The sequence below is a fragment of the Acomys minous genome (assembly GCF_964271855.1).
Source record: "Acomys minous genome assembly, chromosome: 7".
Classification (NCBI taxonomy): domain Eukaryota; kingdom Metazoa; phylum Chordata; class Mammalia; order Rodentia; family Muridae; genus Acomys; species Acomys minous.
The window spans coordinates 16,632,496-16,654,244 of record NC_140488.1 but is presented as its reverse complement, the minus strand read 5'-3'; the positions used below and the strand labels follow the sequence as shown (position 1 = coordinate 16,654,244).

The window sequence follows — 21,749 nt, the reverse complement described above, 5'->3', positions numbered from 1 at the left end:
CACACATCAAGAATGTATAAAATATTAACAATGAAATAAAAACAGTGGTATCATGCAAGAGTTTGTGCCCATTTTCCCAACATGGCAACACTTGACCTGGGCTGACTGGTCAGTGCCCCATTTTAAGATGTTCTCTAATTCTCAACAGTGCTCACCACTTCCACTTCCTGTCGCTTCTGCGCATAAGGGAAGTGTGCTGTTGGACAAATGCTACATTCTAGGCTGTATTGTAACTAAATCCAGGCTACTTCACATTGCACTGTCATCCTCACATATGGTGTGAGCATTTCAATTTGTCACCTTTGTCTCACATGTAGGGGTCATGGACTGAACTGTCAACTGATTCTCATACCATCCTCGTCATGTTTCTCCAAATTCTCCATGCTGATAAGAGTCTAGTTTTGCAGTCAGGTGAACTAGGGTATTAATTCTGCTTTTAAACTCTCCCTGTACAGATGCCTCTGGGGCTGCAAGCGATTACTCAAGTTTAATGATTTAAAACAACACAAATTCCCACTGTATTTCTGGAGGTGAGAAGTCCAAAGTTATCGACTATGGGCTGCCTTCTTTCTCTAGCTAAGAATCTATTGCCTGAACACTTTCAGTTTCTAGGGACTGTCCATCACCTCTTGAGTTTACGACCTTGCAATTGTTTTGACTTCCCTGTCTGTCTTTGCATTTTCTCTCATGCTTTCTCTACTTCCTTTTCTTTTTTTAAGACACTGGGCATGGTGGCACATGCGTGCCTTTAATCCCAGCATGCTGGGAGGCAAAGGCAGGTAAATCTCTGTGAGTTCAAAGTTAGCCTGGTCTGCAAACAAGTTCAGGACAGCCAAGGCTACACAAAGATACCTTGTCTCAAAAACAACAAGAAAAGATACTCGGGATGGAACCCAAGGTCGGCACATGTCAGATACGATCTCTTCTCTGAGTTACACCCCATTCCTCTCTCTTTTGATACTGAAGATCCTTTGGTGATCCAAGTCCCACCTTGGAAATTTTGGATAATCTCTCAATCTCAAGATTTTTTTAAATTATCAAAGACAGGGTCTCGTCACTGTGAAAATCAATCTGGTACTTTCTTAGAAAATTAGAAATAGCTCTGTCTCAAGGCCCAGCTATGCCACTCCTGGGCATACACCCAAAAGATGTTCTACCTTACCACAAGGACATTTGTTCAACTATGTTCACAGCAGCTTTATTCATAATAGCCAGAATCTGGAAACAACCTAGACGTCCCTCAACCAAAGAATGGAGAAAGAAACTGTGGTACATTTACATAATGGAATACTACTCAGGCATTAAAAATAAGGAAATCATGAAATTTGCAGGAAAATGGATTGAACTAGAAATGATCATCCCGAGTGAGGTAACCCAGACCCAGAAAGACACACATGGTGTATACTCACTTATAGGTGGATATTAACCCAACATGGATGTCCTCTGAGAGACTCCACTCAGCAGGGAATCAGGACAGGAGCTAGGATTCACTATTGGACTGCAGGTGAGAGTGGTATGGAAGAATGGGGAGATAGGAGGACTCAGAGGGTCCAGGAGCCCCATAAGAAGACCATCAAGGCTGGCAGATATGATCCTATGGGGGCTTACACAAACTGCTGTACCAACCAAGGATAATGCATACAATAAGCCTAGACCCCTATTCAGATCTAGCCAATGGACAGCTTGTTCTCTCCATGGTTATGGGAGAACAGGGACTGCCTCTGACATGAACTCTAGTGCCACCAATTTGAGCACTTCTCTTTGGTGGGGAGGCCCGGTGACACTCAGAGGAAGGATAAGCAGGCTATCTGGATGAGACCTGATAGGCTGTGATCATATTGTGGGGGAGAAGGTCCCCTTCTGTCACAGGTCCAGAGGAGGGGAATAGGCAGAAGAGGGAAGGAGGGTGGGAACAGAAAGATACAAGCGAGGGGATAACAATTGGGATGTAATCTGAATAAATTACTTAAATTTTTTCAATTAAAAAATGAATTAGCACAAATGTTTTAATAATGTTCACTGTGAGTATGAGTTTCAGAAGAAACATTTAATAAATACTGATTGACACTCCTACCCTTGCATGCTTAAGGCTTTGAGAAGTACTGAAAAATCTTTTAACATATATCTGCTCTATATGTATCTTTTGTTTGGTTGCTCATTTGTTAAATAGTATATGTGCTGGGAATTTACAGTGCATGCATGAGGTCTTGAGATCATTCCTCAGCATCATAAACAACAAAAATATCATATGAAAAAAAGGGTCTCTGAGAAGGATTCGTGTAAGGCTGTAGATTAATTTCTTTACAGGGCAGTTTGTTCAGGGCCGATTAAGACTATGTGACTAAGATTGAAAACTCAATGTACTAGATTTGCATGTGAACATAGTGTGAACACAGAAGTTATAACTAATGCATGTACACGGTCTGAACTGCATGCTTCTATTCCATAAAATAAACGGCTGATAAATCAGGTGAACAATTTGACACAACTCACTTGTTGAATAGCTGCATAGCTATTGACCTCAAGCATCTACTAAATCTGAGACAAGCTTTTGAGTTAGCATAATATCTACAAAGATAATTTCGGAATCATTCAACAGCACAAAGCACTGCAAGTGTAACTCTTTAGGCAATAAAGGAACCACTCGTGCTTTGATGGTGCAGTTTCCTTTACGATGATGTCTCTGAAGTTTCTCTCCCTCCACACTATATTGAAAAAAAAATCCTAAGGAGAACCACGCTTTTCAAATCCTCAGTAATTATTGGACACCAAAAAGACATTTGGAGCCAGTGTTTAGAATAGTAAGTAGAGAGAATGGTTTCTCAAATGAAGGGAGGAGTAACTGAAAAATGTTGCCTCAAGGGAATTGACAGTTAGACAGCCATCCTAACTTAGGTCTATTTCTTTGCTTATTTTATATCGTATGTGTATGTTTGAATGTGTGTGTGTGTGTGTGTGTGTGTGTGTGTGTGTGCGCGCGCGCGCACACACACACGCATTCTAACATATATTCAGAAGCCCAAAGAGACCAAAAGAGGATGTCAGATTCCCTGGAACTGGAGTTACAGATGGTTGTCAGCCTCCTGATATGGTTGCTAGGAACGGAACTCAGGTCCTCCACAAAATCAAAAGAGTGCTCTTAATGACTGAGCCATCTCTCTCTAGCCCCTAATTTATGGCTATTTCTCATCATAATTTATTCATTGATTTAACATCACATTCTTCATTTATCTTTCTGAGAACTTAAATGTTTGTGGATTTTTATAAGTATCTCAGATTGAATGCTCCCAAGTTGTATCGGCTATGGCGGCTCATGTCTGGAAGGCTAGCATGCAGGAGCTTGTTCCAACCTCACAGTCTAGGCCAGCCTGGGCTGCTTACTAAGACTGTATCAAAAACAGCTGGTTGTAAGTAACCTTGCTTTAAGGATCTAGGTTTTGTGGTGGGTTTTGTTTGTTGCTTGGTTGGTTGGTTTCTTTTTTACTGTGTCTCTCCTAACTAAACCAGAACTGGTCTCAAATTCACAGAGATCATCTGCCGGGCTCGGCCTCCTATGTACTGGGATTAAAGGTGTGCAGCACCATGCTCAGCAAAACCCAGAGTTTTAAAGAGAAATGACTGGTAACTTTTTGAAAACACTGTACAGTATAAACAAAATACATCTGTGGGCTACAACTGTTGAATGAGAATATTCATATATCTGAACGTGGGGCTAATATGAAATATATATACTATACATATATTATATATGATATACATGTCACATATATATATATATTACTCTCCTCTCTGTGCTTGATATGAGAATCTAGATAGAGAAAAGTTAAATTGGTCAGCCACTCAGATTAAGATAAATTTGTCCATGTTCATGTGGGTATATATATAGGAAGGTAGCAAAAGTGCTTTATTTCTCTATATACAGAAATGCTTATAACTATGATTTTCAAGACAATATATTTTAAATGAGCATTTTAATGAAAAATCAAACAGCAATCATAACAGATATGCACAGCACAGCAATCACAGACACCATTGACCACTGAGCTGTGATGTTTCACTTTAGTGATACAGCATTTGCAAGTGCCTTAAGAATATCTAATCTGTGTGGTTATATAAACATGAGAAGGCACAATTTGTACTTTCTCCAAAATTAAACTCTACATTCTAAATCCATAAATCATTTTTAAGAACTTTCCGAAACAGCTAAGAGAAGCAGTCGTAGATCAGTCTTCTTCTATTTTGTTTCTTCTTAGGAAAAAAACAAAAAGAAAAAAGAAAAACTGTATGAGAAGAATCAGCACTGGTTTGAGTTTCTTGCAGACATTTTTATCTTTTGAGGTTCCAACATGCGGCTACTTAAAGGCACAGGAACATGCTGCCCACTGTCACGGGGCTTGGTCCTATGAGCCCAGTCACTGCTCTAGTGCCAACCCAGCTATCTGCAGTAGCTCTTCTTGGTTCTTCAGAGAAATAGACCCAAAACACGTTCTCTACTATCTTTCCCTCTTAGAAAACAGATTCTCTTGCCTTTGACTCATACCAAGCCCAGGACTACCCAAGTACATGGTCTTTCAGTACATGGTGCATAAGCCTGATGCACCATTTAAATAACTGCTAAAGCCATGAAAGTAATGTAATTTAATATTGTTCTGCCTGATACTTTTAAGGAGGCAATTCACTCATCCTACGAAGGTGATAGCTATTTCTTTTTAAAAATCATAAGGGTATTTTGCCAGCAAGTATGTCTGTGTACCATGTGCATGCCTGTTGTCTGCAAAGTCTAGACGAGGGCATAGGATTGCCCAGGACTAGAATTACAAATGGCTGTGAAGTTCTCTGTAGGTGCTGGAAGGCAAACCTGGGTGCACTCTGGAAGAGCAGCCAGCAGTCTTACCCATTGAACCATCTCTCCAGCCTCTCTCGTTATTTCTTTGGAAATATTCAAACTGTGTTATACAACATAAAGTGTTGCTTAATTACTATTTTAGAAAGCAGTTTCTATTCCTATAGCATATCATTCTTAACCTTTCAGGCAAAGAAAGACAACAATATTAAGGACCCTTGACTGAAAGGCATTACCTGCATTCTAGGCTCGTTAGATACGCTGTTCACAGTAGGTATTATCCCTTCTTACAGATGTACTGAGTGAAGCACAGTGGATAAACAGCGCTGCTAAAGCCTATCTGAATCATAAATAGCTTTTTCCAGACACTTAACCTTTCATGTACACACAGATTTACTCTTTGAAATTTAGAAATGAATTCATTTGACTCTACAAAATGGGAACGGAAACAATTTTTTAAGTTCTAAAAAAACAATTTACCATGATGTAGCCCACGGAATGAAAACTACTATAATCTAATATCATGACAGAATACAATGTCATGGGAAAACTCTATGACTTAAAGCCACAAAGAAGAGTTTTCTACCGTAAAAGCCACTTCCGTTGTCTCTCCCACCCTACTCTCACCTGCACTCTGCAAGAGTACAGAACATATGAGTTACTTCAAGTGTTGTCAAGAGCTTCTAATCCCATCCTCACCGTTCAGCCGCTCACTCCATTTCCACCAGGTAATCATTTTAATCCTTTCTTGATTCTTCACATTCTACTAGACCATATTGGTCAGCCTACCATAGCCTCCAGAATTAGTCCAAATCCAAAAAAATACCTTCCCAAGTAAGCCATTTTGTCACTAACTGGAGGGGCCCAAATGTTTTCACTCTCGTCAAACAAAGCAAAATTTCCTACCACTGTACCTCTAGTCTCCAGAATCAATCCAATCAATTACATTTTAAAATACCAGTTCTAAGGGGCCACTTAAAGTAACTCATTTGGTGAAAATAAATTTTATGGGGGAAAAAATCAGGGAAAGGTAAGAGAAACACATATAGTGACTTAAAGTGTAAACAAATGAACGCGTCTTCTATGGAAGGCCTTCCCCACTCCCAGCTTGAAGTTCTTTTGAAGTAAATATTTACAAATATGCTTTACCTCTCTACTATACTGAGAGCACCTTTAGCCAGTAGCTATTACATATTTACCATTGAAACTGGTGTCATAGGTAGCACAGTGAAGATACACCTGTACAATTGACATCTGTGTGCTGTACTTATGTGTATACTAAGGCAGGTATACATAATACTAAGTTTATTACTGAAAAGTATGCATGTACAGAAAAGGATTAGGAACTTTCAAAAAGGTGAAGGCAAGGCCCCTTTGATGATAAAACTGCTGATGTCAGTTCCGCACAATATTCCAAAAACACATACATAGACATTTTACACACATCATAAGTTGTCCATTAAATGTCTGAAGCTATTATTCTCATAACATAAAATCATGTGTATGGCTAAATACATAACTTTATCAAAATAAACATAATTAAAATAATTCTGTGCTAAAAACGTTAATAGAAAAATAATTCACTCAACTATTGCCATTGGCTGCCACTCAACAACAATGTAATTCTTTACTTTCCTTGTCCTGAGCTGAATTTTAATTTAGTTAGGCTTTTTCTATAAGTAATTTTTTACTTTTTATTTTTGTGTATATTGAGCAGACAAGTTTGTACCTTAAACCATCACAACAATAATATGAAGTTTTTTTTAGGTGATATTTAATGACATGTGGATGACTAGTTTGTTATTAAATTAGCTAGAATTATTTCAATGTTTCTCTAAAACAAATTGCAAGATCATGTTAGAAATTTCCTGAGTAAATTAGAATATGAATATATGAATGAATCAATGAATGAATGAATGAAGAAAATGCAGGTAGGAAAGTTTCTGGAAAGTAAATGAAGGAGGGACTTGAAATTTTTAGCTTAGGTTGGAAAACAAGTCACTTGCTTGTCCCTTAAAACAGTTGTCAGTAGGCTGGAATTTTGCCCCTTGAAAGTGCACATTTCTAACAGAACTGAAACTACACAAATTTCCTCTGGTTACAGATGTTTAAATGTTTCCACTTTTAAAGTGACAGCTAAGCAGCGCTGCCTTTTTAAGTGCTGATGAAATCACCTCTAGACACATCCAGGATACCACACTCTACTTGACCGTTGTCCAAAACCAAATATAAATCCTTTTGTTAAATGTTCTTTTAACTAGTGATTTAAAGCTATGCAGGCAAACAATTCCATATTGTTAATACACTCTTTAAACAAATGACATGACCAACAATACTCTCTGATAAACTTGATGACATTCAGATTTTGAAGCGATATTCTACCGCCTCCGCTTCCTTAAATTACCCTAGGCCAGTCTCACTGTAATCACATCAATGCAATTCACGAAAATACAAGCCTCCATTCTCCCCATCTGTCCTTAAAAGCCCCACTCAGCAATTTGTGCTGTAGCACCATGCTGCAGCATCCCTGCACTTGAACTTGGGAATAGGCTTTCCAGGACTGCAGGCAGAGCCCTTACCGCATTCCTTCTGAACCTCATCTTGCCTCTCGGGGGATTTGCTTCTGCCATCTCGCCTATACACAATTACACTCTTCTTTTCCGATTGTCAACGCAACATTGATGAAATACGAGCTGCTTCTTGGGTGGTATTTAAAGCCAGCAGCCAAAAATCGCTATCAAACAAAGCTACGGCTGCTTCCATTACCACCGCCGCGGCAGAGCTGCAAAAAAAATTCACTATCCCTGATTAGTCAGCTGACAGATCCTTCCCTGCTGCTCATTGTAATTCAGAGTTGACACAGTCCCCCAACTACTTCGCCTGATTGAACCTTGTGGATTAGCTTGTGCTGGACTATTGAAGATCAGGCACGTCCTAAGAGTGGAGGAAGAAGGAGAAAAACCCACTCTCCTCTATAGGAACAGGCTGGATAGGACTGGCTTGCCTCTGCGCAGTTCGATTTTTTTTAAGGTGGAATGTGAAGATTCTTTGTGAAGGTAGTACTCACTGATACCTTGTGCTCTTGTCCTGCTCTATTCTGAGACTTAAACTTCAATTCTGTATTGTTTTACTACATTCTATTCTGGGTTTAAGCACTGAGAAAGGTTACAGTTTGTGAAGTTGTATCCTAATTGTAATCTAGAAAGAACAGAGCATGTGTTCCAACTTTTTAAGATGGAGAAGATTCTCCCTCAAATTAACCTTCCCCCCAAATAGCTTAAAAACAGAGCATTCTGAATGTTCTTGTTTGTTTGTTTGTTTGTTTTAGGTTTTTAGAGACAGGGTTTCTCTGTATAACAGCCCTGACTGTCCTAGACCAAGTTTGGTCTCTTTGTAGACTAGGCTGGCCTTGAACTTACAGAGATCCACCTGCCTCTGCCTCCCTAGTGCTGGGGTTAAAGGTGTGCATCACCCCTGGCTCTGAATGTTCTTACCACAAAAAAAAAAAAAAAAAAGATAAATGTTCAATGTGATAGTCATGTCCTGTGTGTGTGTGTGTGTGTGTGTGTGTGTGTGTGTGTGTGTGTGTGTGTGTAACCATTACATTTTATCCCATTGATTCATACAATTTTTGTTTAGTTGGTTTTTGGTTTTGTGAGACAGGATTTCTCTGGCTGTCTTGGAACTCTCCGTAGAACAGGCTGGCCATGAACTCAGAAATCTGCCTTCCTCTGTCTCCCAAGTGCTGGGATTACAGGTACCGCCATGCCTGGCCATGTTTTTTTATTTTAATTTTATTTTATGGATATATGTGTGAGTCTCGGTGTTTATCTGTGTACCCCATGCAGGCAGGAGCCCACAGAGGTTAGGAGGGAGGTCGAATTCCCAAGAAGTGGAGTTAGAGATATTTGTGAGCTGCCATGTGGGTGCTGGGAACTGCACCTTTGTCCTCTGGGAAAAAAAAGCAAGTGCTCTTAGCTGCTGAATCATCTCTGCAGTCCTGTATGTACAATTATTACGTGTCAGTCAGCAATAGCCTCAAATGTCTTCTCTCATTGGTTATAAAACCTAGCCCATCGGCTGTGAGTTAAGGTCTTCAATTGAACTATATAGTGATCTTACTGAGAGTAATCACCCACATGGGGTTTTAACTCAGTGGTACCACACATGTGGCTCTGGGTTCTATACCCAGAATCAGAAGAAAAACGGCAAATGTTCAAGTAATGGACCACAAACATCCCCTGTTACACAATGGTTACTTTCACCAGAAGTCCTTACACAATGCTAACTTTAACTCATGAAATCAACTGGCATTCAATGGTCACCTTCTTCAAGAAAAATTAAGTTTAGATTTTTTTCATACAATGCTTTGATCACAGTCCAATATACATCTTTATCTCATCGATAGTAACCTTTACTCCAAACATGTCTACTAGCCATTGATTGTTGAGGTATAATTAATGTGAGCTTGAGCATGAGTATATAAATTATAGCAAAGGCAGAAACATTTAAAATGCTAGAAAGAGGGGCTGAAGAGATGGTTCAGTGGTTAAGGGCACTAACTTCTCTTCCAGAGGACCCAAACATGATTACTAGCATCGATGCCAGGTGGCTCAGAACCACTTATAACACCAGTTCCAAGGGATTCAACATCTACTTTTGGACTCCTGGAACACCAACACTCAAATATACACATACCCATAGATAAACCTATATACATACATAAAAAGGAAATAAATCTTTAAAAAAAGAAATAAGATAAAATATCATAAGCAAACAACATCTAACCAATGGCATCTGCAGAACATTTTTGTTTTGTTTTATTTTGTTTTGTATAAGTGTGATCCTTTGAATGAGAATGTCCCCCATAGGCTCATGTATTTGGACAGTTGGTCCTCAGCTGGTGGCATTGTCGGTGGAAATTTAGTGCATGTGGCCTTGTTGGGGGAACTAATTATGGCTCAGGAAACAAGTTTTGAGAGTTTAAAGACTCATCATTTCCAGTTGTTCTCTCTTCTTCATGCCTGTAGCTCATGATGTGAATTCTCAGCATACATTTCCTGCAGCCATGCCTGCCTCTTTCTGTCATGATTCCCTGCCATAATGGGCTTTCTTCCCTCTGGAACCAGAAGCCCAAGTAAACTCTTTCTTCTATAACTTGTTTTGGCCAAAGTGTTTTATCAGAGCCACAGAAACTAATACAATGAGTGTGATAATATGTGCAATGACACATCCATGTGTGCACAGAAGCCAGACGAAGATGTTGCGTGTCCTGCTCTGTCACCCTCTGCCTTGCTCCAATGAGACAAATTCTGTCATAGAACCTAGAGCTAGGCTAGCAGTCAGCAAGCCCCACTGATTCTCCTGTTTCCATGGCATTTTATGGGTTCTGAGAATTTTAACTCAGGTCCTCATGCTTGTGTGGCAAGTACTTTTATATACTGAACCATCTCCCCAGGCTTATATTTTGTGTTTTAGAGACAGAGTCTCAATATAGCCATAAAATCTTGTACCCCCAATCTTGCTTAATTTGGTAATTTAAGAATAAAAAGCCCCTGATCTCCAAGCTGTTTTTGAGAATAGAATGTACTTCCCATCTGGGAAACAGCCTTAGGACAAGAAGAAACAAGTCATTACCCTCTACTGACCTCAAGTTCATAAAACAAGGGAAATAGCTTTTATTTCATTGTAGGCATTGATACAACTCAATAGTACATGAAGGGCAGATATATCATCACAAAAGAATTTATCTTTTCTTAAAGCATTCAATTTAGTTGTTTATCTATAATCTATGAAATGAATTATATAAAGAAACAGGTAGGAAAGACACCACTTAGAATTCATAAAATTTCAATTCCTGCTCTGGCTTTTTATTTACTGCATCATATACCTTTCAACAAATTTTATATCCATATGTAATGTAAGTATGTATGAGATCATTCTGGTGCTTGATGATAGTTCTTTTTTTAAGATTTTATTTATTTATTATTAAGACTACAGTGCTCTGCCTGCCTATACACCTGCGTGCCAGAAGAGGGCACCAGATCACATTATAGATGGTTGTGAGCCGCCATGTGGTTGCTGGGAATTGAACTCAGGACCTCTGGAAGAGCAGTCAGTGCTCTTAACCTCTGAGCCATCTCTCCAGCCCCCTGCTTGATGATAGTTCTTAATCAAGAAATAGAGGTAAAAACGCTACTACATAAATACAGATACTCTTGAGTGGGAAAATATACTCATAAAGGCTTTGCTGTAGCTTTGTTGTTTGAAACAGGGTCTCATATAGTCCAGACTGGCTTTATGGTCACTACATAGTGGAGTATGAACTTAATCTGCCTACTCGCCTGCCTCTGCCTCCTTAGGACAAGGAGTATAAGCATGTACCACCATGACTGATTCATATAACCCAGGGCTTTGTAGGCAGGCACTTTACCAACAGAGTTACAGTCAGTGCTGTCATTTTATTTTAGTAAATTGTTTGACTTTTTGTGGTATCTTCTCTACTATGTGATAGCGATAAGTGTCAATTTGACAAAATCTAAAATCACCTGGGTGATGGGCTTCTGGATGTGTCTGTGAGGATTATTTTAACTGTGGGGAAGGCCTGCCCACTGTGGGCAGCACCCTTCCCAAGGCAGTGAATCCTGGATTGTGTGACATTCATTTCTCTGTTGTTTTGGCTGAGGATATAATGAAATCAGCTGCTCCAAGTTCCTGCCACTATGACTTCTCTGCCTATAGCCTAGAATCATGAGCTTTCTCCCTTCTGTTGCTTTCCCAAGAGAGCTTTATCACAACAACAGAAAAGGAAATTAAGATGCACTGTTCACGATTAAATACCTGTTCTAAACAAATAACAGGAAACCACTACTGAATGACGCCCAAATAAGAAGTAATTCACAATGAATATAAAGAGAAGATCTTACTCACTTTGCTATTATATCTGGCTCCAAGTGTTACTATATTTTTTTGTGTTTATCAACAAATAATATAGCAAAAAAGCACTGACTCAGAACTTCAACAACCTCAATATTTGTCATTCCTTTGCAACCAAATGAGCATCCTCTGGTGAGAGTGGTCTTTGAGTAAGTCAGGAGAAAGAGAAGACCAAAGAAGCAAGAAGTTCTGGCGAGTTATTACACATGAGCTGACAAGAGATAATGACAAAAAACCTGACAGGCACAACAAATGTTTGAAAAGGCAAATGCTTTTCTTGATTTAAGCATTATACAATGGGTAGATGTATGAAATCTTACATGATAATCTTAAATATGAAACATATTTTTATATAACAGCTTAAAAATAAACAATTCCTGTTGTATTGTTTGTTGCTTAGTTCTCTGGATTTTTTTTTTAAGTAAAGTGAGGGAAATAAAAAATTAAATGGAAAAAAAAGAATTTATCATGATTATACTGTAAGCCCAAAGAACAAGTATCCTGGGTCCCAGCAACATGGTTCTGAGAAAGAACATGGGCCACATGAATTTTCCACAGACCTCCTCATCTGCCTAACTTTCTACTAAAGGGAGGCTTCGAACAGCCACTAGCTCCTGGACATCCTAATAATGTAAGTCTCTCATGACTGTGGGCAAGATTGTACCGTATCTTTTAGGAAAACTGTTTTCTCTTTCTGGGTCTTTGAAGACTAAAGACTACCTTTCAGTTGGAAAGACACAGAATTTGGGAGGACTCATCTCTGTATTCTATCCTAAGAAAAACAAATCTAGAAAGATACACACCAAAAATGTTAAAGGGGAGGCTTATCTCTAGGTGGATGGGGTACCAACTGCTGCTTGAAACTTTTTCCTTTATATTGTGCTATGTACCATAGGTATACAACATAGCTATCTCCGTTTTCTAAGAGGTCCTATCAAATATATGCCTTCCCTGAAAGTCATATAGAACCACAAGCCTTTGCTCACGTATAACTTGAACCATCAATTGCTCATTCCTTCCCACTAGGATTTGTATTGGGGAGAGAGAGTTCTTTACTTCAGACCACAAAATCTTCTTCCAACTTTCCCTTCTCATTATATCAATTTTATTGTACCTATACTTTCAAAAGGCTAAGTATATATATAAAAGAAGAAGCTAGTACTAGAAAAGTGCATGGTACTTACTGAAATTTTCTGGAGGGAAATTTTGAGGGAAGACCATGTATCCAGTCTTCGATCCAGAATAATAGTAAATCGGGAGTCAGATCCACTTTGCCTACAAGAGAAGAAGAAATAGTCTTTATCGGTAATAACCCTTACTTGTTAAGTGTCTTTATTTCTGATTATGTATTTTATAGTGGATGCTTAACTGAAGCCAAGTTTAGATTTGAAGTGTTAGCTTAGCTAGGAGTAGTGCTACACGCCTTTAATCGCAGCACTCAGGGAGGCTGAGGCATGTTGATCTCTCTGAATTTGAGGCCAGCCTGGTCTACAGAGTGAGTTCCAGAGGCTGGAGAGATGGCTCACCGTTAAAGGTCAGACTCCAAACCAAAAATATAAGAGTGAGTTCCAGGATATCAAGAGCTACACAGTTAGACCTTATCAAAATAAACAACAATAGCAAAAAAACCTGCTCTCTTTAAAAATTATTTTTAAACTAGAGTTTAGAAAGATGACTATTACTAAATATAAAACAAGTTCAAGAGGGCTGGGAGTAGTGGTAAATGCCTGTAACTCCAGCACTTGGGAGGCAGAGGCAGGAGGATCTCTGAGTCCGAGACCAGCCTGGTCTACAGAGTAAGTTCTAAGACTGCCAGGGCTACACAGACAAACTCGGTCACAGATTTTTTTTAATTAAATTTTTATTCTCCTATCTGTTATTTAAATTTTCCTTTTCAATATTTTAAGTAGGGAAAGGAAGCATCTGGAGAGATGGCTCAGTGGTTAAGACCATTTGCTCCTCTTGCAGAGGTCCTGTGTTTGGTTCCCAGTACACAACCACCAGTAACTCCAGTCCCAAGGGATTTGTTGCCCTTTTCTGGCTTCCACAGGTACACACACAGATGTGTCACTCAAAAAAACGCATATACATAAAAAACAAAATAAAAATACATAACATGAAATAAGAAATTGTTTTATGATAAAGATGAGTTTGGAAAATGGATTTGGAATCCTGAAATCTTTGTGATGAGAAAATTCAACAACTACTGCCTTTCATAGCATCAAGCTTAACTTCACTTGAAAAATATATATAGTTAAATATATCATTTTTCACTGCTGGCTGCTCTTTGAGCTTGAAGGAGGGTAGTATAATAGATAATATAACTTTGATTTGCCCTAAAAATACTTTTAAGCTTCAATAAGCGCACTATAAATTTGCTCTTCCTGAGCTTGATTTTTGTTCATAAGACTCTTCAAATAAATTATGTTCTCTATTCTTTGGGGAATAATAAGTAGAAATTTCTCCCTTTAAAAATTTTATCTTGGTTGGCATGGTGGCACAGCCCTTTAATCCCAGTACTCTGGAAACAGGACTAGGCAGATCTCTGTGAATGTGAGGCCGGTCTGTTCTGCATAGGGAAAAGTGAATAGGGAAGTACAGGCCAGCCAGCCAGTACTACAAAGTACAACACTGTGTTTAATAAATAGATAGATAAATAAGTTATATTGAACATAACATAATCTCTGAAGTGTGTGTGTGTGTGTGGTGTGTGTGTGTGGTGAGTGTGCGTGTGTAAGTAGGGGCATTGGATGTCCTTCTCTGTCATTCTCCGCCTGTTGTTTTGAGGTGAGGTCTTTCCTTATACATGGGGCTCAAATTTTCTTAGCTAAACTGGTAACCAAAAAGTCCAGAGATTGTCCTGTCTCCACCTCCTCATAGTTGGGATTGCAGGCGTATATGAGACACCTGGCTTGTTATACAAATGCTGGGATCTGAGAACTGGTACTACTGATCACGCAGCCAGCTTCCCTACTGCTGATAAATGTCTTCAGCCCCTCTAAGGAGGCCTTAAGTTTTTCATTTTAACACACAGTAGTGCCAACTGATTTATTACCAAATTATCCCACCTAGTAGCTCCCAACACCACTGCTGAGTATAAGATACAGTTTTTTATGTGTAATCCTTAGACAAAAGGAAAAATAGCTTTCTTCACTCTTGACTGATAAGGTATTCTTTTATGTATGACTGCAATACTTTGTAAGAGTCAAGACTTCTAGATTGCTATATCTGTTTACGTAGATCTTCTGTATAGCTATATATTTTCTCCTCGGTGTATATTTTACAGTATATTTTTAAATAATTTTATAATCCAAATAGCTGTCATCCTCCTCTTTTGTTATGTTTATCTACTTTAGGTGAATTTACTTATTATTGACAATGACAACAATAATAACTATACTAACAAGCAATCTTCCTGTTATAACCTTCAAGTGGATATTTGATATAAAACAACATTTTTGAATGTAGTGGAATAATACATACATTGCAATAGATGTCAAGTAATTGAGAACTTTTGAAATTACATCCTCTGGTATGCATCTGAAGTTACAGTTTTCTGGAAATGTAATGATCCAAGTGTTGTCCTTTCCCCGGCCACCTAAAATAAACCAAATCAAGAAAAGTATCAATGTATGTGACAAAAAACGAGGACTTTCATATTTAAAGAGGATGATTGGGGTAACCAAGAGTTTTATGAGAATCACAAGTTCCATATAAACCAAAACAACAATAAGAACAATCTAGCAAAATGATTTCTAAAGTAATAGCAAAACCAGAAAAACAAGCAGGATAAAATGAATAAGGAAGTAAGAAGAAAAGTTCATGTGATATGCACAAGAAATATGGCTGAAGAAACAGACGAAGATGCTAGGGTTGTGATTCTAAATTCCAAACGAGAAACTGACAATACAAAACTTCATAAACCTGAGCATATGGAAACAGAGTAATACACAAAGTAAATGATATAAAGGTTACAATTAAAGTTCAAAAATCAAGGCTAGAGCGATGGCTTAGATGGCAAAGTGCTTTCCATACAAGCATAAAGTATGGCAGTAGATCATGCAGAACCCAAATAAACATGGCAGCATGTGCTTCTTACTAGAACTGTGTGGACAGAGGCAGAAATCTACCCTGTTATACTGTCTAAGATTAGGCAAACTCGATTTTAGAGCCAGGAATATTACTAGATACAAAAAAGTTCAGGAGAGCTGGGCATAGTGGTGCACGCTTTAATCCTAACACTCTCGGGAGACAGAAGTAGGTAGATCTCTGTGGATTTAAGGCCAGCTTTTTTTACATAGTGAGTTCCATGATAGGCAGAGGTACACAGTGAGACTCTGTCTCAAAAAGACCAAAAATTAAAACAAAAGAAGGAAAGGAAGGAAGGAAGAAAAATTCAGGGGCTGGAGAAATGGCTCAGCAGTTAAAAGCCCTTAATGCTCTTGCAGAGAATGCAAATTTAAATCCCAGCACCCACTTTTTAAAAGTAAAATGAGTACTCTTCAAGTTGATTAGGTAATGTTTAAGTTGCCAACTTAACAAGGGGACACAACCCAAATCCTTGTGCACCTAATAACAGAGCTACAAAATGTAAAAAATAAAACTGATGATAGAAATTTCACCACCCAGTCCTCAACATCTGACAGATCGTAATCGCTCTCCCTCTCCTTCTGTGCTGGTTACTTTTTGTAAACTTGACACAAACAGGAGACATCTGGGAAGAGGGACCCTCAATTGAGAAACTGCCTCCATCAGATTAGCCTGTGGGCATATCTGTTGGGGCTTTTAAAAAATTAATTAGCTGGGCGTGGTGGCACACGCCTTTAATCCCAGCACTCAGGAGGCAGAGGCAGGTGGATCACTGTGAGTTCAAGGCCAGCCTGGTCTACAAAGCGAGTCCAGGACAGCCAAGGCTACACAGAGAAACTGTGTCTCGAAAAAACCAAAAAAAAAATTTTTTTTAAATTATTAATGTAAGATATTCCAGCTCAATGTGCCTGTGCCACCCCAAGCAGGTGGCCCAGGTTGTTTAAGGAAGCAAGCTAAGCAAGGCCTGGAGAGCAGCTAGTAAGCAGTTTCCCCCATGGTTAGAGGCTCTGCTCCTGCTTGAGTGACTGCCTCATCTTCCCTTAATGATAAGCCAAGATTAAGACTTGTAAACCAGGGGCTGGAGAGATGGGAGTTCAATTCCCAGCAACCACATGGTGACTCACAACCATCTATACTGGGATCTGGTGCCCTCTTCTGGCCTGCAGGTGTACATGCAGATAGAGCACTCATATACATAAAGTAAATAAAATCTTTTTTTAAGGTTTATTTATTTATTGCATATGAGTGCTTTATCTACAGAAGAGGGCATCAGATCACATTATAGATGGTTTTGAGCCACCATGTGGTTGCTGGAAATTGAACTCAGGACCTCTGAAAGAGCAGGTAGCACTCTTAACCACTGAGCTATCTCTCCAGCTCAAAATCATTTTTTTAAAAAGACGTGTAAACCAAATAAAGCTCCTGTGTCAGTGAAGGGTTTCTATAGGAACAGAACTGAACCAAGAGAAGACATCGCATCTCCCCTGTTCCTTTTGGTCATGGTGTTTATCACAGCAATAGAAAGCAAACTAAGGCATCCATTTCCCTCTAATCTCTCTTCCTCTCTCGCTTTGCAGACAAGCTGGCAAGATCTAGTACTATTTAAGCAAACATCATTTATCAGTGGAAATGATACATGGCTCCTCTACAGGCCAATTATCACTGACTGACTAATCTACTAAATTTTAATCTATTAAACTTATTACCATCGAGCACCTAGATGTACTGTACTGGATAGTACATCTGTAATAAAAGAACAAAGGAGATCTTTAAATTCTAAATTGGGGGGAGGGTTAATCATGTTTGTGTATTGGAAACATTTTTTTCAAAAGAAAGTATAAACAAGCATTTAAAAAAAGCAAACACAAAAATGCTGACAACAAAAGAAAAGTGAGAAGTGTGTGAACGGGATGGAGGCAACAAGCTCTAAGGATGGTTCCATTCAGAACACAATTTAGGAAACACCGAGGTCCGGAAGTGCTAGAACACTGGAGTAAAGCAAAAGCACTTAAGACATGAGAATCCCACTACTGTCTGGGAAACACTAACGATTGTTTTATAATGTGCATCAGTGTTTTGCCTGCATGTATGTGTATATGAGGGTGTCGGATCCCCCTGGAACTGGAGTTATAGACAGCTGTGAGCTGCCATGTGGGTGCATGAGGTATTGAACCCAGATCCTCTGGAAAGAGCAGCCAGTGCTTCTAACCACTGAGCAATCTCTCCAGCCCCAGCACTGACAATCCAAAAACTAGTAAACCCAGTGTGTGTGTGTGTGTGTGTGTGTGTGTGTGTGTGTGTGTGTGTCTGTGTGTGTGTGTGTATCTGTGTGTGTGTCTGTGTCTGTGTGTCTGTGTGTCTGTGTGTGTCTGTGTGTCTCTGTGTGTGTGTGTGTGTGTGTCTGTGTCTGTGTGTGTGTCTGTGTGTGTCTGTGTGTGTGTGTGTGTGTGTGTGTGTGTGTGTGTGTGTGTCTGTGTCTGTGTCTGTGTGTCTATGTCTAAAGACACTTTGGGATTGCATACACTTCCAGAGTTAGTCTGACTTCCCTTGTTTTATACCTTAGGGTCTCACTTGGATCATTCTTTCTTTCTTTTCTTTTCTTTTCTTTTCTTTTTTATTTTTTTCTGTACTGGGTAAAGACTGAACTCAGCTCCAACATGACCCAATTCTTATGTTTTAGGTTAGGGCACCATTATTTAAAAAGGATTAGGGCCTGAAGAGATGGCTCGGCAGTTAAGAGCAATGGTAGCTCTTGCAGAGGACCCTGGACTACTTTTCAGAACTTGTGTGGCAGCTCAAAACCAGTTCCAGAGAATCTGATACCCTCATGCATGACAGACACCTCATACATGTGGCACACAGACATATATGTAGACAAAACACCTGTATATACATACATATAAATATATACACATACATACATATATATAATATAATATAATATAATATAATATAATATAATATAATATAATATAAAAAAGATAAGAGCCTGGGTGTGGTAGAGTGAACCTTTAATCCCAGAAATTAGTAGGCAGAGGTAGATGGTTCTTTATGAGCTTGAGGTCAGCCTTGTTTACAGAGCAAGTTCCAGATCAGCTAAGGCTACATAATGAGACTCTGTCTATAAATGAAGGAAGGAAGGAAGGAAGGAAGGAAGGAAGGAAGGAAGGAAAGAACCCAGCCCACACCCTTGTGAGACACATACATTCCTCCACTGTGGGTGTCTAAAGATTTAGTCTAAAAGTCAAAAAATGTACATGAATAGTAAGGTTGGTTTTAATTGCATATTTAAAACTGTCTAAAAGTCCTGAATTATTCTGAGTGTCCTTTTGTTTTGTAACTAGATCCACAATATATAAATGATTATTAAAACATTTTACCATCTAACATATAGATGTATATGTATATAGGTATGTGTGTGTGTATATATATATATATGGATAGCAAGCTATTTATATAAGTTTCAAATGAGCTCTGCTGACCAGTTCAGATATTTATCTGCCCTTAAATACATAATAAAGCTCACTTACCAGACAGGAAGGCAATGTTTTGCATTAAGAAATGATTGATGTCCTTTAACTGGAGGAACAGGCCAGTTTCTATGAGAAACAAGAGAAGAAACAACAGCAATGTTAAAGTGTAGTTAGAACCATACAGAAATCCTCACTCTGCCCAAAAGAACTCTGGGGCTCATAACAGATTTGTGTATATGGACACACCAACCATCATCTCCTGTTTCTGCCCTTAGCAACAGGGAAAGGCGGCCGTGCTCTTCATGGCATCACTGGGTAAATAGAGCCAGTGACTCACTTTTTTAAATCTATGTCTAGAACAGGAACTACTCTCACTCATGAGAAGACTAAAAAGAAGGTTCAGAGCACCCTGGTTTTTTGAATAGCCATACACACACTGTAGCATACTGTATTCCACTTCCTATAGTGACTCATTTCAAAGAACTTTATCAGCAATTACAAAGCACAATTAGGGTTTTTATAAAAAAAATTTTGGGGATTCTTAAAATAAACCATGGTAACTATTAGTACCCCCAAGTTAGTAAAATACATGGTATAATCGTTCATCACATGTTTCTAAACATGAAAGAATTGGATTCAAATCCAGTTTACTGAACTATATAAGCTATACAAACTCAGACATGCCAGTCACATAGACTCAGTGAGGCTCCGTGTGCTTATCTGTAGCCTGGGCATCATCATTCCCGTCTAACAAGGTGCTGTTGTAATGTGAAACAGCTCGCTTACAGTAGCAAATACCTAATAAACAATGGTGTTTTAAGTCACTGTCCCTGCATTATTTCATGTTTTAGTTGCTCTAGGTCCTAACTGATAGCTTGCAATGTTCAAATCTACCAAACACTACAGGGATCAAAATGAAAACTCCATTATTTGCCTCCAGTACATGAACAAGGATAACTTTTTAAAAAGAAAATAGGTCATTGAACTAGGATATTTGGGACTGCTGTTTTAATGCCTGTGGTTTCACATCTCTTACTGAAGCCATATTTTTCACTTGCTCTCTGGTACAAAGTACCTTCAAAGTGCTCACATTTGGTGGTGTCAGGCTAATGACACACCTTTGGTCCTGAAACTGTCTCATATAGATGCGCTGTATCAAGGACAAGCCTCCTCAAAAATATTAAAACAAAAGCTTCAGAATATCATATCTTACAGGCCTACCCAATTGGAAACATAGAGTAGTCAACTGGTATTTTCATAAAGACGTAATGGGAGCCCACAAAATGGCTTAACAGTGAGCCTGACAACCTGAGTTTGGTCCCTGAGACTCACATGGTAGAAGGGGAGAACTGACTCCTGTAAGTTGCAAGTTCTCTTCTGACCTCTGCACATGCGCAGTGCACAAAGTAAATATATAAACACGTAAGAACCTTTTTTAAAAAAAAATATGGTTGGCCAGACCATAAAAATTAATTCTTAAAATTGTCTTATAATTAATATGTGTATGTATATACACATATATTTCCATATGCTTAGTTTCCTGGTATGTTCCAAACCAAAGTATACACATTAGCATATGTTAAAATAAAATCTTCCACATTATAGTGCCTCAAATATAAAATAATGTTTATAAAAGTCAAAACTGTGTCACACGTTGGCATTTTTAGACATGGAGATATGGTAGAAGGATCACAGAATAAAAGACGAGATTTTTTTCTCTGTCCTCACATGCTTCCAAAAGTAGTAACGGCCTAGGGTTTGAATGAAAAAGCGTTAGAAGCAGATGTGATGGCACGTGCTTATAATCCCAGCACTTAGGAGGCAGAGGCAGGTGAGTCTCTGAGTTCAAAGACAGCCTGGTCTACATAGTGAGTTCTAGGACAGCCAGGGCTCCATAGGGAGACCCTGTCTCAAAACAAACAGCATTAGAACATAAAGGCACCCCTACAAAAGAAACCCAGATTTCTCTCTTGATTTGAATAGTAAGAATATTTATTCAAATAAATTGATTCATCTTATGTCAGATGGCAAACTGGAAATCATGCACATGCAGCCTGATTATTCCTGTACCATTAGAATGTTGTGGAACTATAAAAATTATTACTCCGTGATTTAGACACCCACATAATAAAAGTGGCCTTGTGCATAAAGCAAAAGGCTGTGAGCTGACATAAGAAGAGGAAGGAAGATTTCATTTTATTTCTGCCACTGAGTAGCTCTGTAATCTTGACCAAATCACTCAGGCATCCTTCCCCTCATTAATACAGCAGATACTTTAATACAGGTACATATATTCTAGGAGAGCCAACAACGGGAAAAATCGCATACATAAGGAAAATATAGTCAACCATCCCACTAAAATAACATTGCTATGCTAATGAAACGGGAGGATATGAGGGTTAAGCGAG

At 38.8% G+C, this 21,749-nt stretch overlaps 1 protein-coding gene across 5 annotated transcripts in view; it reads right to left on the bottom strand.

The window, feature by feature from the left end:
• Positions 1-21,749, bottom strand: part of MCF2 (MCF.2 cell line derived transforming sequence) — a 94,051-nt gene that overhangs the window by 55,022 nt on the left and 17,280 nt on the right. For 4 of the 5 annotated variants that reach the window (XM_084790499.1, XM_084790500.1, XM_084790501.1 and 1 more), the window contains exon 1: positions 7,423-7,833. In XM_084790499.1, coding sequence (XP_084646625.1) covers positions 7,423-7,473 — 51 coding nt within the window. In that variant the 5' untranslated portion in view covers positions 7,474-7,833. Of the gene's footprint in view, positions 1-7,422; positions 7,834-12,963; positions 13,055-15,262; positions 15,378-19,398; positions 19,468-21,749 lie in introns of those variants that run through there. The other variant, XM_084790498.1, reaches the window with a different exon arrangement.